At 37.3% G+C, this 19,246-nt stretch overlaps 1 protein-coding gene across 7 annotated transcripts in view; it reads right to left on the bottom strand.

Moving 5' to 3' along the window:
• Nucleotides 1-13,367, bottom strand: part of usp33 (ubiquitin specific peptidase 33) — a 62,557-nt gene extending 49,190 nt beyond the window's left edge. For 5 of the 7 annotated variants that reach the window (XR_015477660.1, XR_015477658.1, XR_015477659.1 and 2 more), the window contains exons 1-4: nt 13,143-13,367; nt 7,280-7,370; nt 5,220-5,273; nt 4,826-4,888 (exon numbers count right to left, since the gene is read on the bottom strand). Coding sequence is in view for 4 of the 7 variants with exons in the window: in XM_087239165.1 (XP_087095291.1) it covers nt 4,826-4,888; nt 5,220-5,273; nt 7,280-7,363 (201 nt within the window). In the remaining 3 variants the exon portion in view is untranslated. Of the gene's footprint in view, nt 1-4,825; nt 4,889-5,219; nt 5,274-7,279; nt 8,126-9,263; nt 10,229-13,142 lie in introns of those variants that run through there. The other 2 variants (NM_213227.1, XM_087239164.1) reach the window with 2 other exon arrangements.
• Between the last annotated feature and the right edge of the window lie 5,879 nt (nt 13,368-19,246).

Here is a 19,246-nt window from a genome sequence, read left to right as displayed (position 1 = left end):
TGGCATATTTTGTAGCCCAAAGCCCATATAAGAGTTACTCAATTAGTCTTTTTGGGTTAGTTTAATGTCTGAAATGTGGTTTGCAGTTAAAACAAGCTCAAGATATATTCATGTTTTATCCATTGTGGTTTTGTGGAGCTGCATGTTTTATTTTATTAAATAAAATATGCCAGTAATACCAATTGTGACTGGATCAATTTACAGGAGTTGTTGGGGAAATTAAAAATCAAATGTCAATTAGGTTAAGTCATATACTCTGCTTTGACAACTAAATACAATTATGTTTACAATCAAACTCTTTATAAGTATTCTAGCTTACGCTCACTGGTCCTTTTATTAGGTACACCTTACTAATATCCCTTTTGCCTTCAGAACTGCCTTAATCTTTTTTGGCATAGATTCAACAAGGTACTGGAAATATTACTCCGAGATTTTGGTCCATATTGCTGCAGATTTGCACATCCATTGTGTTTGTTACTGTTGCCTTGCTATCAGCTGGAACCAGTCTGGCCATTCTCCTCTAACCTCTGGTATCAACAAGGCATTTGCGCCCACAGAACTGCCGCTCACTGGATGTTTTCTCTTAATCTAACCATTTTCCGTATACCCTAGAGATGGTTGTGCGAGAAAATCCCAGTAGATCAGCAGTTTCTGAAATACTCAGACCAGCCCGTCTGGCACCAACAACCATACCACGATCAAAGTGACTTAAATCAGCTTTCTTCCCCATTCTGATGATCGATTTGAGCTGCAGCAGATCATCTTGACCATGACTAAATGCCTAAATGCATTGATTTGCTGCCTGTTGGTCTCAAAACGTATTTTCTGCAATAATCCAAAAAATGATGATAAAATTTTTATTCTGTAGAGATTACTAGGGAAGATTATTAAGAGAAAATTAATTTTGTAAGATTAATGGGGGAACACATTTAGTAGAAGAAAGAAAAAAAACAAGGCACAGGTAAATAATTTGTTTAAGTCATCAAATAACGGTTACAGTGGCAGAATAATGGCCAATTGCTTTGTCTTCTCTCTGTGGTTTTCACAGACACAGGGTGTTTCAAGCGGCTTTGGTAATGGGTAATAAGAGTTGGCTTTAGTGGGAAAAGAAGATCCCCACTGGAGCATTGGTTAATAATGAATGAGGATAAAAAGGGATTCACCAATACCACTTTTTACTGAATATGCCCCATACAGAAACATTCATGTTTACTTGGTACTCGCTGATAAAAGTAAAAGTACCTGCAGTTTTGTTAGTCATCTTTTTTAAATGTTAGATAGCAAAACCAAAAGAATATTACATGCCTGGATTCATTTAGAAAATAAGTATGTCCTGTCATTTTCACACACAGCATAGCACTGTACGAGCTTGTTGCATTCACTGTTCATTGTACTGCTCTGTCATCTTTCATTTTACATTTAATAGCACAGTGAATATTAGAGCTGTTCCATAGCAGCTGTACAATTATAAAACGATATTTACATTCTCTTTACACACTATCATTAAACAAATAAAGATGTTTTTAATTACACTTACAGTATCTGTTACATGGATTTTTGTTAATTACAAGTAGCTTAAAAGGTTAGTTCACCCTAAAACAAAAATACTCCCCCAATCAAACTTAAACATACAAGGTCTTTACGTTTATCTTTGGAACAAAAATTAAGATATTTCAGATAAAATCCTGAAGCTCTCTGATCCTCCATAAAAAGCAAGGTTTCAAAGCTCAGAAAAATAGAAAGAACATCGCCAAATCAGTCCATGTGGCATTAGTGGTTTGATCTTCATTTTATGAAGCTATGAACAAAAATAATGACTTCATTCTGTGTCAAGACAAGAAACTAATGAATAAAGTCTTCCTTTTTGTTATTTGGCGCAATACATATTTCTCGTAGCTTTGTAAAAAGTGCAGTTGAATCTCTGATGACACGTGGACTGCTTTGATGATGTTCTTGGTATCTTTCTGGGCTTTGAACATTTCATAAACCTTGCTGTCTATGGAGGATGAGAGTGCTCTCATATTTCATCAAAAATATCTTGTTTTACGTTCTGAAGATAAGGCAAAATCTTGCTTGTCTGGAATGAAGTGGGTAAAGGCTGATTTATACTTCTGCTTCAAGCACACGCGTATGCTACGGCGCAGCCTCCGCGTTCACGCATAGCCCTACACTATGGCCGTCACTGACGCGCACCTCTCAAAAAATGTAATTATACATCGAAACGATATGTAGTGCAAGCTTTGTGATTGGTCGGCTATGTATCGCTGACGGGTCTGGGCGGGACCAAGAGCACTGCGAGCCTGATGGAGCAAATGTTTACAAGTGTGGAGTCCCATGAAGAAGCTCCGGATGAAGAGTTTTGTTTTGCGTTTACCGCATGATTAAAGTTGTTGCACGTCCACCAGTTCCTGCCTCAAAATGAGCGAGTTTGAGCCTCTTGTACATTAAGGAAGCATTCAGAAAAAACAAAACACCAGCGAAGAAACTCAACACAGAGGAACATTAACACCTCACTGCCAGCAAGCGTTTCGGAAGTGTTATTGCAAAACAGAAACAGCAAGCAGAAGTAAAAATGCACAGCTACGCGCGTTGCATGCACCGTGGGTCACACAGTTAACTTGACGCAGAAGTATAAACCAGGCTTAAGGGTGCTTTCACACTTGGTCCGATTGCCTGGTTCGAACCAAAGTTTAATTGCCCCCCCTTGCCACCTTCTCGGCTGGTTTGTGTTCACACTGTCTTTTTTCCTTCTGCACCCCAGTACGCTTGCATTATCAAGCTGTTCCGTCTATAACACTTGCGTCTATCTGCCACAAAAATATTAAAAACATTCGGAACATCTTGTGATGCCTGCAGACGTCTTTTTTGGAGGAGACAAGCAGAGATTATCACAGCGTTTGCACTGGATCAGTCGTGCTTGTGGTTAAGGTACGTGATACACAGACATACACACACACACATGAACGTTACAAAAACTAGTTTGTTGTGTGTTGTTTGGTATGATTGCGGTCAAACCAGAAACTAATTAACCGTACCAGAGTTGGAGGGAACTGTCCCCCAGACCAGCACCCTAGTTAAGGCAACATCTTTCACACAAGCTAAAGCCTGGTTTATACTTGACACGTCCGCTAGTTCACTTTAGTGTGCGCTGTGACTATGATGCCATCGTTGTGTTTGAGGAGGTTCGCTTTAAGTGTGTGACATGATTTTAGCTGGAGGAGCACACAAATTTTTTTGAGACTCGAGCAAACAGTTCGCGTGGCACCATGTTTCATTTGAGTTGAATATGAACCACTTTAAAGAGATTTTGTCTGAAACAGGAACGACGGAACAGACATCTTTATTATTCGTCCATGCATGATCATAGCTATGACCAGATGGCCAATAATCCAATAATTCTTGGCAAAAAAATTTAAACAGTAGTGGGAAAGGAAGAAAGTTTGTTTAGAAAAAGTTGTGGGAAAAGTTTGTAAAACTAAAAAGGCAAAAGTGGAGGCCCAGGTGGTTTCAATAAACAATTACAGAATATGTTTTTCCACCATTCATAGGTTTTACACCGATGTATATATATTACAATTTTGAATTTAACACAATCTAATAGTTACAAAACTAAAATGAAGTAACAAATTATTTCTTTGATAACGGAATATTTGAACCTGTCGGTTTACAATAAACTGATGCCCTGTTTCTCTAGGCTTTATTGGTGGTAATGGTCAGGCATGTAGGACCATTATTGCCTTTTTAGCATTTAAGTAGAGGGCACAAACTAAACAGACAGTAATGTGTGAATTGTGGAGTGGGCTAAAGTTAAAAAACATCAGTATTTTTAGTCAGAGTATTTTTTTTTTTTTTGCTTTTATTCTTTTTACAATAAAAAGTGGATATGTTTGTAGATTAACCCATGTTCTGTTGTCATTCATATTTTAATAAACTTTAATAGTTAAAACTATTAAACTAGTTAAACCAAGTGGTGCATCAAAGTTAGATTTTTTTATTGAATGGGTATAAAAATCTTTATAATCATTAAAATTATCTATAAAAATTATTAGTTTAAAATATCTTGAACGATATTAATGATATTACGTATTTCCAAAACTTGCTTCTTCTAAGTTTATCTGTCCAATTTTATAGTCACTTTTTTTTGACCGCCCCCTAACGGTTTAAAGAATATCTCAATGGCAAAAGGCGTCATGTATAAAAGCCTTGTCCATTTCGTAAGGTGTGCACGCACTTAGAGGTCCGCGATGAAAAATAGAAATCAGCCTTGAATATACCGAACTCTGACATCAAATAAACTCAGTTATGGACCAGAAGTTCTACTGTGAAAGCACACTAATTGATGACAGAATTAAAAAATTTTATGTAAACTAATCATAAGAATTTTAAGAATACAGAATGTAAGAATACAGGAATTTCTTTACCAATCAGTACTGCAAGTTAAAAACAAATTAATTTCCCGTTAACATTCAAGTGCTGTTAAGCATGTTCCTAAACACCGATGATTGGCCACTGTGTTCATGTGCTCAACAGAAATGACCGTGACTGGCCATAAAGTCATCTGTTCATCGCTGTTGTGCAACAAAGCCAAGAAGATCAGCAGGTCTGTCTGTAAGCTGAAAGACGAGAAATCCGCTGACGGATCCAATGATCGTTGTGGCTTTGAAACGCTCCAGTGTCTCTGATCTGGTATGTTTGTTTTTGGTATTGGAACATTTTAAGTATAGGTACATAAGCACAGTTTTGGCACAATACTGATACCATAAGTACAACCATAGGCCATAATCATAGCTAAAACATTATAAAAGCAGTGACAAAGATTACTAACCTGAGAGTGAACAGTGCTGTGATCCGCATGCGATTCTCCACAGCCAACATATGAACAGCCATTCTGCATGAAATAAATGCATAATAAAATTATTTTCCATAGACTTCATTAGAAAATTACTGTTAAAAGAAGATTTTATCCAGAAAGACAGGAAGTCATTTTTTATTTGCTTACAAACACGCATTTTCATTGGTTATCAGATATAAAAGTAATTTCCTCCAAATCACTATCATTGGAGTATTTTAATAATGTTGACAGAATTTATTGAGAAACATCCCTTTATATGAAGGAAGTATTTCTTTCAACACATGTCAACATAAAACACAAGTGATGGAGATGCATCATTCTTATAAAGATACTTATAAAGCGTATAATATACTTTTATAAAGCTTACCTCTAGACATGCCCAAAGATTTGGTCCCCCAACTTTGCAGTCCTGACACTGACCCTAAAAACAAACACATTTATATATGAGTGCCTTTCCAAGTCTATATGCCATGTGCAGTAGGGCACGGTATTGGGGGAAAAAATCAGATGTTGCGGTATTTTGTTTTACTCTGATATACAGTTGAAGTCAGAATTATTAGCCCCCCTGTTTATTTTTCCCCAATCTCTGTTCAATTTTTAACACATTTCTAAACATAACAGTTTTAATAACTCATCTCTAATAACTGATTTATTTTATCTTTGCCATGATGACAGTAAATTATATTTGACTAGATATTTTTTAAGACACTTCTATTTAGCTTAACATTGAAAGGCTTAACTAGGCTAATTAAGTCAACTAGGCAGGTTTGGGTAATTAGGTAAGTTATTGTATAACGATGGTTTGTTCTGTAGACTACAGAAGAAAAAATATAGGTTAAAAATTGTAATTATTTTGACCTTAAACTATTAAAACTGCTTTTATTCTAGACTAAACAAAACAAATAAGAAAAAAATATTATCAGATATACTGTAAAAATGTCCTTGCTTTGTTAAACATCTTTTGGGAGATATTAAAAAACTAAAATAAAAATAAAAGTGGCAAAAATTTCTGACTTCAACTGTATATAGATCAGCGACAAAACCAGTTAACAAAACTACAGATAGGGAGTGACCATTTAGGGTTCTTTCACACCTAGAGCTGTGACGGTCACTGTGACAACTGCGTCACCGTTGTCCATTGCCTCCGGCGGTAGTACGTGAAGTCACGCACTTCAAAACACAAATTACCTTTATGTTCCCAAGTATTAAATTTCTGTTAGAATATAACATTAGGCGCGATTCAGCAAGTTCAAGGTCAACCATGAATCTTGTTAGAAAACCAAATCTTACATCTGGGAACATTTTGGATTCGTGCCGACCGAGAAAGGTGAATCAATTAATTTGGATTAGGCTTTTTGAAGGTTTTTTTTTTTTAAGTGTTAAAGTGTGTTTTAATATTCACTGCTGAGAGTCCAAACACTGAACAGAAAATCCATCGATACGCAGATCCACGGGTCTCGAACCATGCAAGCCAGTGGCGATTGACGTTGACAACTGAATCGATTCACAGGTGTGAAAGCACCCTTAGATTTCAAACCAACAAAAAGATCCAGGTCTATGGTAGGGCCGGAATAATATATAATTTGAGCGTCGATATCGTAATACGAGTATCCGCAATAGTCACATCGCAGGATTAGATTATTTACAATGGACAATTTTGCATACAATGTAGAGCTGCACAATTAATCGTTAAAAGATTGCGATCTCGATTCGACCCCCTAGACAATCTTAATCAAGCATTTCTATGATTCTGCCAATCATATTTTCAAGTTCAGGAGAGAAGAGCATATATCTCAAACATAATAATTCAACATCATAATTATTATAAGTAGAATAGAATTATTTATAAAAACCAGTAGACCAAATAATATTATTATCGATGTTGTGCCATATGTTTGTTTTTACCATACCTTTATTTTACATATACAAAATCGTGAGAAAATCGTGATCTTTATTTTAAGCAAAAAAAAAACTAAAAAATTGCGATTCTCATTTTAGCCAGAATCATGCAGTTTTAATACAATGTTGATGTTTTATTGTTCAATTTTAATATTAGAATACTGTTAGGCCAGATAACCATAACGCACTGTTTATTCAACCTTTAATTGTCCTCTGTTGTATTCATATATGCTTAATTTATTCGATTTTAATGCCGATGTAAGGCATAGAAAAAGACTTGATCACCCTAGTCGATCTAAATGAATGAAATATTTCCAAATAGATCTATTCAAATCATAAAGCGATATGATATTCATGTTGCAATACATATTGCAACCCTAGGAAGCCACACGATTTTACAAAGATATTACGAACTTCAAAAACTTAGAAATGTGGTATACTTCATGCATAGCTTTTGAACTGAAGGAAATGAACAAAAGTATTGAAGCTCACAATACTGTGAGCAAGTCTTAGTAGGAACTCACTCACATGAGACTTCTGGATGAGTTCTTCTTTGGTGATCTCCCCCACACACTCCAAGTGTGGACAGTCATTGCTGGACACTCCAGACATCGCTCTTCTGGAAAGAGATAGTAAGAGGAACACGTTAGTAAACTACTATAACAGTAACACAGGGTTTCTGCAGTTTTCATCAAGTCAAATTTAAAGAGCCCCTATTGTGGGTTTTCGAAAATGAGCTTCCATGTAGTGTGTAACACAGATCTAAGTGAAGTGAAATATCCAGCAAAGGCTTAAATCTGAAAGTGGACAGTTTTTAAAACTATTGATTCATCTAAAAAAAAAAAGTCGACTCATAGTGGTTAGAATGAATTGTCTTCATAACGAGTCTTTAGCCGTTTCGGCGTGACGAGACTACGAAACATAGTTGTTATGGGCGCAAACCCGGGAAAATTTAAACCTGCACCCCGCCCACTAACACAGCCGCGAAGACAAACAGATCCTGAAGTCATGAGTCAAGTAGAAACTGTGCTTACCTGGATATTATTGGAAGTGTGAGGGGAAATAATTCATTCAGCAGTCTACACGCTTACAGTGGGCGATTCATTCGTTTGTTAAAGAAAGGATCAGAAAAGACTGTTGTATGAGACTTGTGAGAATGGGCAGACATTACACCAGGGGTGCGTGCAAAATAAGGCCAGTATATTAGGCACAAAGGCAGCCTGCTACATGCTGGTGAGCCCTACAACCCCCTGGCTGGGGATGGGATCTTTGGGCAAAGCAGAGTACAGGTAAGCCCTGAGAACATATAACACTTCACGCAAGAGGTGCCACAGCAATGATTGCAAATAGAAATGATCTAAGGCCCCGTTTACACTAATGCGTTTTAGTTTGAAAACGCATAAGTTTTGCTACGGTTACGCCATCCGTCCACACTACGCCGGAGTTCTCGAGCGCCAAAAACGGAGCGTTTCGAAAACGCTGGAGAGGCCGTTTTCATTCTAAAACGCTGCTGCTCCGTCTCAGTGTGGATGGGGAAAGACGGAGACATCTGAAAATGGAGGCGGGACTGCTGACATTTGCCTCTCTGATTGGGGCTTTTCCTGAATATAAAGTAGCCTAACACACAGTTCAGTCCTGAATCTTCTCCGTGTAAGTTCAGCCTTCGCAAGTTTGATCAAGGCTACAACTCTTCTTCTCAGTTTGATATGGAAAACATACCGAGGACACGCGTCAGTCTTCACAGGGAACCGTGTACTTTATAACTTCATTCACATCACCTTGGCTACGTTGTTTCACTTTCTCAACAATAAAATGTAAACTTGATATAAGGAACTGCCTATTTTTATTTTAATATTAACAACTAAACAGACAGCAGAAATGTTGAGGCGTCATGCTGCATGAGCGTCATCTTCACTGTGGGGATATTTATAACAAAACGGAGCCGATAACAACTGCCTCCTTTCAATTTCAGTGAAAATATAAAACATACCCTCTCTTTTACTGAATATCAGTTTTAATAAACGATAATGGCCATTATAAAAGTATAACATACAATAAGTTTATACATTATAGGAAATAAAGGCAAGCGATCAGTCAATATACAGAATGCAGGCTACGTGGTTACATTAATCAATAACTTATCTTTGCGCTCAGCCAAAACACGTTACCTGAGAACAAGTAATAGATTCCAATGACCAAAGTCAGGGAATATGTCGTTAGATAAAGACAACAAGATGAATGAAATATCACGTTTAATAAATATAGTGAGATTAGATCCAGCGGGAGATGCTTGATGAGAAGTCCGACCAGCAGAGCTCTCATCTGGGTAGATGGGCTGCAGCGCTTGCCAAAGTGTGTGTGTGGTCACGTGATGTGCGTTTTCAGCGTTTTAGTGTGGACGGAAAGCAGTTCAGAAACGCTGGGTAAAACGCAAGTGTGGACGCGGATCGTTTTCATTCTAAAACGCCGTTTTAAAACTAAAACGCACTAGTGTAAACGGGGCCTAAGTTACAGCTGAGAAGGGAGAAAAGTTGGTCACGGAAATCACGCTCAGTAAATGATGTGCATAAGTAATTAATTTTCACTGCTAAGTGCTGTTCATACTTCCCGTGCGGGGGTTATGACGGGCTCATCCGCCGGGGGCTTGACAAACTGAGCTGGGCATTTGTCTCACGCTGGGCATTTGTCTAGCACTGAACGCTGTCAACCAATCGCAACAGCCTGTCATCGGCCCATCAGCGCAGATTAGCTTTGCGCTAAGGAAGGGGTTTGGGAACAAATGAATCGCTTTTTGCCATTTCTGTGAAGAATTTTTTTTAAAAGTCTGCGGATTTCTGCGAAATTATTTTGGGAGTATCATAACTAAAACCTTAATATATGAAATAAAAAATAATATATTTTTAACTTGTATTTAATCACTGAATAATTATAGATTTAAACACATTTACTCAAGTAAATAAACAGAATTAATGATGGGCTAAAATTCTGCCGAAAATCTGCAACCGCAGATTCCCGGTGGGATTACCAATGACTATCAAAGCACAACATTGTTCACATTCAACCAAGTAGCGCTAATGTTGTTTTGATGTCATACTTGCATTGGATTTCGGACCGAATATTCAAAATACAAAATACACTACCTAACAAAAGTCTTGTCATCTGTGCAAATTTTAGGAACCAATAATAACTTTACTTGTAGTTGATCATTTGGTATCAGAAGTGGCTTGAAAGTCAAAGGCCTCTCTAGTTTACGCTTATTTTACCAAATAAAAATATGATCGTGCCTGGATTTATAGTGATTTAATTAGAACAGTAAGATCTGACTTTGCTTAGACAAAAGTCTTGCCACTTAAGAGAAATAATGTACAGTATAGAATATAAAGTCATGGTGCAGTAGGAAAAGAATGAATATTGTGCATGATCCCCATGAGCTTAGAGGACTGCATCCATACATCTCTGCAAGGACTCAAATAACACATTATTAAAGTCATCTGGAATGGCAAAAAAAGATTGGGGGGTTACATTTCTGTTAGAATATTGGGTTCATGTTGGTTCCGATAGGTCTTCTGCTGTATTTGTGATGATTGGGATGCAGTTCAACAGATGATTCATCAGAAAAATCAACCAAAGTAAAGTTATTATTTGTTGCTCATACAACTGGTATCAACGACAAGACTTTTGACAGCAGGGTTTCTGCAGATAACATGACTTAAATGACTTTTAAACACCTTTTTAGGACGACTAAGTTTTAAGACCTATATCACAATATCAAAAACACGCAAGAGAAAAAGCAAAATCACAAAATTAGGGCTAAAATAAATGTATTAAAATTGAACAGTACTAAAGACAGGTTAGATGCACCATTGAACTACAGAAAAAAAAACAAACATCTTAATGCTGATTAATACTTTCGCCTGGCACCGCATCGCACACCTCACGGAATGGATGGGGTTTTTATACTCGACGCTTTCACCATTGAGATATTCTTTTAAATGACAGGGGCGGTCAAAAGAAACTGACAGTAAAGTACAGTAAAGTCAGACGAATAAAAAGATAATTTCGCACTGAATTTAATAACAGAAAGCTGATTGGCTATTACAAGTTGACCTTTTTGTAGTTGTAAAGCTGCGGTCACACCAGAGTTTGAGTTTACGAAATTCTGTCGTACGGCTCTGCGAAATAGGGCGGGATTAAACAAGATGATTAGACATTTAAAAAAGTCAAGTGATGCGATTTCGCCGGTCAGAGTTCACCAAGCTTAAACTTTGCACCACAGCAACCTGCGAAACTTGACGCAAGACCCTGCGTTGCTGCAAACGCATGCGTATGAATGGAAGTCTATGAGAGGAAAAGCCCAGTGTGACCGCAGCTTCATACCGCAAATTACAATTAGACAAAAAAAGAATTTATTACAAAAAAAGAATTTAAATGAGCATTAGATGTAGCGCTACATGGACATCGCAAAAATAACACCTGTGCAAAAATATTTAAGACCTAGAACAGCAAACTTAAGACTTTAAATTAAATTTCGATGTTTAAATTTCAGACTTTTTGAGGGAGCTTTCACACCTACACTTTTGTTTCGGAACGCGTCTCGTTTGCCCAGTTAGCGCGGTTCGTTTGGCATATGTGAACAGGGCAATCGCGCTCTGTTCCGCGTCAAAGTAATCGCTCTGAGATCGCTTGAATAAGGTGGTCTCGGCTCGATTGAAACGAACCCTGGAGCGGTTCGATTATAGTGAGAAAGCAATCCGATCCAAGCGCGGTAATATCACAGTGTTTTATGGATATTTAATAGGCATACGGCTATATGAAGAGAAAATTATGAGTATGAAAATTAACGAGTGATGATCTCCCGGTAATCTCCCGTCTCCCTCCCGGTCCTCAAATAGGTTACGTCGCGCACCCTTCTCACCCCTCCCCACTGCTTCTCTCCTCAGACACATCGCGCGTGCACCCTGTCAATCACAATCAAACCACTAACTCTCCTGACAGCTTAGCGGGACTCTGCAAAATAAACCCTGACACCCTGACCAATGTGAGGAGAGTTTACTCGCACGTGACTTGTTTTAGCTCTTTTGGTCCAATTAGAAACTTTGCAATGTGAAAGCAAACCGCTTCAAGAGCAAAGAGCAACAACGTAACAATTGTAATCTCTGTTTCGGAACAACTGAATCGATTCACAGATGTGAAAGCACCCGTAGACCCCGCGGGAACCCTGATCAGACCAGGGGTGGGCAAACATTTACCTGGAGGGCCGGTCTCCTGCATAGCTTAGCTGCAACACTAATCAAACACACCTGAACATGCAAATGAGTGTCTTCAAGATGACTAGAAATCTATAAACGGTTGTGTGTGTGTGTGATTAGAGTTGGAGCTAAACTTGTGCAGGACACCGGCCCTCCAAAACTGAGTTTGGATATAGAATGTATATAGTTTGGTATAGAATGTGTCACAAGTTGTTACTGTTCAAACTAAGATGTGCAAATATATAACCATCTTTACCTTAATTTGAATTTGTCTTTTGGAACTGATAAATTAATAAACAAAAAATCCCAATGCATAAGCATAATAGAAATGTTAAATGGTGTGCACATACTGTGCAATCTCATAGCACTTTTACATTACATAATCCAATTGCAACAATGTCATCAAAATGTTATCTTTAAAAACACAGCAACTGACAGCAGAGATGTTTTGTACACAAAACAATCAAATAAAACGCTGCAGATAAGTTCCAATAAACCAAGATAACTCAACTATTACATGACACTTTCTAGAAAAAGCAAAACACCAAGTAAGTTACAAGAACATTTCAGTGAGTAATTGTTAGCAGTAAAAATTAATGCTTCAAAGTAATTATTATTCTGCTGACAATGATTAATATGCTCGTTATTATTGTAAACATGCTGTACAGTACACTCGCATAGCATGGTGCTGTAATGTACCGTCAAGGCCTCTACAGCTGTGCGTGACGTCAGTCCAGTAACGCGTCAGCATAAGCCAGAATCTTCGCTAGGCTAGTTAGCAACTAGCTTCAGGCTGTCACGCACATACATCCTCATACATTTTTCCTAGGATTATAAATCTTTCTACCGTCACAAGCACAAGAACGGGTGAAATCCATGTAGACTGTCACTGAATAGCGTGTTTAGTGCGAAGATATTGCAGAAAGGAGGCGTGTGTGTATGTGCGGCGGGCTAAAGCTAAAGTCAGTGCGCTGCACATCATCTGACAGCTCTGTCTGCATCAGCTCATTTCACAACACCACAGTTACAAGATAGCTCAATCAAGGCACCGCTTCATATAAACTAAACACCAAGTTGGAAGGAAAGCTTCAATTACGCCACATTAAAATAAGCAAACAGCCGATGATATAATATTAGCTTACCTCTAGGGAAATGCACGATGTTTAAAATATTAACCGATTATCGCTTCAAATCTGCTGATGGGGATAGCGGAGGTTTAAAGACGTCCCTCGGTCATTCAGCTACATTTCTGTAGTGTTCCTCGGTTTGCAGACAGTGGTTCTTCCAACGCTTGGTACCAGACACTTCAACTTCAGACTGGAGCTACATGGTATGACACATTCAAACTGCTTCTTCCGGTTGTGAATGAAAGTTAATGGGGGAATTGGTAGCGGCGACGCCTCCTAGTGTGGACGCGCGGAACCACTCGTAGATGCGCATTGATCCCCATGGATCAACCCCTACCCAACCGCCACCCTTTGGCCAAACACTGAACTACACTATTGTCAGGCGTTCTCAGTTTAGAAATGATAGATGGTGTTTTCAGGTTTTGTTATGATGTTTGGAAGTCTCTTCACATCCTCTCCACAGTCTTATTTTTTTATTTCAACTACAATAAAAGCAGTTTTAATTAAAATATATATATATATATATATATATATATATATATATATATATATATATATATATATATATATATATATATATATATATATATATATATATATATATATATTTAAGGTCAATATTATTACCCCCCTTAAAGGGGCGCAACTACACATTTACTAAGGGGTATGCGGGTTCAAGTTTTGCATGCCCCCTCAACACATCCAACACTGAACAGGCAAGTGACAGTGCTAAAATTTTCCAGCAATATTAAAGAGGCGAAGCAGTGGCGCAGTAGGTAGTGCAATCGCCTCACAGTAAGAAGGACGCTGGGTCGCTGGTTTGAGCCTCGGCTCAGTTGGCGTATCTGTGTGGAGTTTGCATGTTCTCCCTGCGTTTGTGTGAGTTTCCTCCAGGTGAATTGGGTAAGCTAAATTGTTTGTGTGTGTGTGTGTTTCCCAGAAATGGTTTGTGGCTGGAAGGGCATCTGCTGTGTAAAAACTTGCTGGATAAGTTGGCGGTTCTGCTGTGGCGACCCCGGATTAATAAAGGGACTAAGCTGACAAGAAAATGAATGAATATATTAAAGATATTTTTTCCTCATCAACATGTTGAAGTTCTGAAAACAACTAAAATAGTGAAGTAGTAAAAGTGTAAGAGTCTGTTAATGTAACTCCGCCGTTCCTACGCCACCCAACCCGCTCCGAGGTGATATCGAGGTGATATCGAACCGGCAGGTTTACCTGCACAGCACACACTACCTGGCCTCCATTACACTCACCCCCCTAAGCCTCACTCCCATCCGGGTCACGGCACCAATGTAACCCCGCCGGTCCTACGCCACCCAACCCGCTCCGAGCTGGTATTGTCACTGGGGTGGTGGTACCTTTTCCAAAGATACACATTTGTACTTAAAGGGTCCATATTGATAACTCAATGGTATATAATAGTACCTACACATTTTAAGAGGAACACTTTTGTACCATTTAGGTACTAATATGTACCCTTGAGATATTATTATGGACCTTTTAGGTACAAATTTGTACCTTTTGAAAAAGATACCACCCCAGTGCAGCTCATGTACCTTTATTTCTGAGAGTGTGCAGGTGTGTCTTTGCATTAACAATGAGAGGGTGCTCGCTGCAGAGCCATTTGAGCAGAGCTGAGCTCCAGCGAGGGGGAGCATGAGCTCTTGCTCTGCCTCCTGTAAGCTGTTTTAATGCGTACACCAACCCCACCCCTAACCCTACCCCCAGTGACATCACTCGTAGAAGAAGTGCAAAAAAGGTGGAGCTCAAGCTCAAGCTCCCCCTCGCTGGAGCTCAGCTCGCCCAAATGGCTCTGCAGCGAGCACCACTTGTTAACAATTGACTGAAATTGCACTTACACCTCTCACAAAGTGAAATAAAAAACACTGTAAAATGTTGAGTATAAAAATAAACAGAGACAAACTGCCTAAAATGTTCTATTTTATCAAAATGTTATGGGCAAACTTTTTTTTGTAACTAAATAAAAATAGTTTTTAGCAAAAAAAAAACAAAAAAAAAAAGCTACCAAAAGGCCGGATGTGTCAATACGATACATACATTTATAAAAACATGTATATGGTATGAAAATGAATTTTGAAAGAAGAATTAATAAACATCTCCGTTTCAAATAAATGTGAATATTCTGACTGTTTATGTTTTAACAGGGTTAAGAATCATTATAATCAAGTATATGAAATTCATAGAGGGAAATTTTTAATCCAAATATTATTTTCTATTCTAAAATATACTGAAGTCTGTACCTACATAAACTTTGTTTATGAGAACTTTGTTTATGTAAAACATTTAGTGTGATCCCTCTTATTTTGGCAAAATAATTAATTAATAAATAATATATTTTTTTTCTTTCAGATTAATCATAACTTTTGACTTCACCTGTACTGTATAAATGATTTGACAGTTTATTTTGATAAAAAAAAAAATCTAAAGTTACATCTACATGAAAACTTTACACTTGGCTGTGTGACTGCATGTTATTGTGTTAAATGATTTTGAATATAACGTGTGTGCCAACGTATGCAACTCGCATAAAATGCAAAATAAACATTTTTAACTAAACATTTAATTATTTGTATTATTTAAAGCTTTTGAATAAGGATAATTTAAAAAATCATTTTGGCACAATTAAGGATACAATTTACATATTAAAATCGTGTTTGAAATGAGAAATGCAAACGATGTAATTTAGTTTAACATATTGCTTTGCCATTTTACATATTACATTTAAATATGAATTATGCTACTCGTATGCTTCTATACTGGCTAAACAATAAATATATAAATATACTGAAAAACATACTGCAGAATGGTAAAAGTTAAAGGGTTAAAGCAGGTTTTATTGAGTCATACAAAATCAAAATAACTATAAAAAGTTACATTATTTATTCTGCTATCATTCTGATATTTAAAATAGCCTCACTTAGTCCTGTTTTACATGCATCCATAAAAACACTTTAATACACCCAACTTCACCTCACATCTGGCGACGCAGTGGCGCAGTAGGTAGTGCTGTCGCCTCACAGCAAGAAAGTCACTGGTTCGAGCCTCGGCTGGTTCAGTTGGCGATTCGGTGTGGAGTTTGCATGTTCTCCCTGCATTCACGTGAGTTTCCTCCAGGTGCTCTGGTTTCCCACACAGTCCAAAAGACATGTGGTACAGGTGAATTGGGTGGGCTAAATTGTCTGTAGTGAGTGTGAATGAATGTGTATGGATGTTTCCCAGAGATGGGTTCCAGCTTGAAGGGCATCCGCAGCGTAAAACATGTGCTGGATAAGTTGGCGGTTCATTCCGCTGTGTTGACCCCAGATTAATAAAGAGACTAAGCCGAAAAGAAAATTAATGAATGAATCACCTCACTTCTCAAAGAGTCTCAGAGTAATCATTTGAAGGTTAAATCTTTCTAAACACCTTTCCAATATCCTGCTCTGCTCTGATTGGTCAGATGGCCCACTCTTTTGTGACTGATTGATGAATTCTTGTCTGCAACTAAATCCTATTACCTTCAAATCTGCTCAGAAGACTTCCTTCTCTCAGTGAATGACAACACTAGTTTAATTATATCAGTCCTGATTTTCATCTGATGATGAAACAGCCCTAAAATGCACCTCATAGAATAATTTAGAATCAGCACTAAAGCACTTTTCTGTTTAACGTTGAACAAGTTAAATGTGCTTCCACGGGCCTGTTTGAGCTTCTGTTCACATGTTCACATGTGCTCTATTTATTCTTCACTGCAACTGCATCAAATAAATATTACAAAAATGTAATCACTAGATTTTTTAAAGACTGCTATCAGACTCAGAATTAATATGTTTAAATAATGACACAGGACAACAAAATGAGTTTTTATTTGTTTATTTCACATCATATATTTGAAGGCATTTTACAAGCTTGACTGAAAATATTATTGCATGTAAAATAAACTATGTGGTATTAAAAATACAATAAAAGATAATGCGAACATAAGGAACTGATGACTCAGGCATCAGAGTGGGAACAATGCTCTCTCATGTCTCACAAACATAAGCACAAGAAGCTGAAAAAAAAGAAAGAGATGAAGAGAACAAGCAAGTATAATGCATGATCTGACTCCCATATACACACAATATATATAAAAACATAACTATAACATATACGAGACACTGAAAAACATGAAAAGACAATGCAAATACACCTTTTTTTTTTAAATAAACCCACCACCACCCCCCCTCTCTGGGGGACAACTTTATTTATTTTTTTTTTCATTTTTTAATCACAGCTTGTTCATTTAATTTTTACATTTGCATATCCATTTTATCTTATTATTAACATAAAACTAAATGAATAAACGACTTTACAATGTATTCTCTGTGTGGGCGGGAATTACACTTCACCTCTGCGCTGATTGGTTATCATGTAAAAGGATGCTAACAAAGGAGTGCGGATATAAAAGCAGGTTTATTAACAAGAATGGTCAGACAGGCAACGGTCAACACAGAGGCAAACACTTAAGAGCTATATATATATATATATATATATATATAAACATAACAGTAACATGAATGAGACACTGAAATACATGAAAAGAGAGTGCAAATACACCTCTTTTTTTAAATAAACCCACCACCACCCCCCCTCTCTGGGGGACAACTTTATTTTTAATCACAGCTTGTTAATTAAATTTTTACATTTGTATATCCATTTTATGTTATTGTTACACAAACACAGAGTAAACAATAAAACAGTGATAGATGCAAGACAAGACTGCGAGACTGGATGGACAATCTGGTCAAATACACAGATATAAGGCATGTTGAGTCATGTGTGGGAGAACAATCTGGCATCCATATTAGTCAAATATACATGCAAAATAATAAGATGAAGAAATTGCACATGAACAACATGTGGAAAACATTATGAAAACGCAGAACAATTTTGATCTCATGTGTAAAGAAGCCAATTTATGACACTTACTAAAAATAAAAAGTTATTGTGAATTTTTATCTCAGAATTGCATCATACGAACACACAATTCTAACATATAAACTCAGAATTTGAAATCATAAAGGGTTCATGAACCTGTGTATAATTGGTTATCAAAATTGAAAAACAATGAAACGGTTAATTTATGCCAAATTTAAACCTTCCCACAAACATAAAATTCTAATATTTATTTTTGTTTTCATTACATTTTGTTGTTACATATAAAAGAAAATTGTAATTAAACCAAAACGAACAAGGGGTTTTAAAATTTGTTCTCTGTGTGGGCGGGAATTACACTATGCCTCTCTGCTGATTGGTTGTCATGTAAGGGGACGCTGACAAAGGAGTGCGGATCCAAACGCAGGTATATTAACAAGAATGGTCAGACAGGCAACAGTCAACACAGGGGCAAGCGGGTATATGCAATATATATAAAAACACAACAATAACATGAACGAGACACTAAAAAACATGAAAAGACAGTGCAAATACACCTCTTTTTTTTAATAAACCCACCACCACCCCCCCTCTCTGGGGGACAACTTTATTTTTAATCACAGCTTAAATAAATTTTTACATTTGCGTATATAATTTATATTATTATTATTACAACAACATAGAGTAAAACAGTGACAGACGCAAGACAAGACTGCGAGATTGGACAATCTGGTTAATAAAAAAAAATGAATAAATGGTTTTAAAATTTGTTCACGCGGTGTGTTCCAGTGCTGTAAAAACTTAAAACATTTCTGGCAGCAACAGCAGTAGGCGTCGCGTTTATTTCCTAACACAGGCTTGACCCAAACATAAATCGGATTCCTTGGCCACAGCAAATTAAACAGACACTTTCTAATTTTGGCCTATCTTGTTCAGTACCTCACTTGCCTAGTAACCACAGCAACGGGTGAGCACGTTTTCGTGCTTTCTGCTATGACGTGGAGCGCAAGGTGCACTTGAGATTATCAAATTTAAGACTTTTTTAATGCTTTTAAGACCCCGCACTCTACCCTGACAAAGGAGTGCAGATCAAAACAAAGGTTTATTAACAAGACTGGTCAGAAAGCCAAGAGTCAACACAGGGGCAAACGGGTATATGCAGTATATATAAAAACATAACGATTACATGAACGAAA

The sequence above is a fragment of the Danio rerio genome, chromosome 2, assembly GCF_052040795.2.
Source record: "Danio rerio strain M-AB ecotype USA chromosome 2, GRCz13ab, whole genome shotgun sequence".
NCBI lineage: Eukaryota > Metazoa > Chordata > Actinopteri > Cypriniformes > Danionidae > Danio > Danio rerio.
Note: the sequence above shows the minus strand (reverse complement) of the source record. Positions and strands in the feature narration are given on the sequence as shown.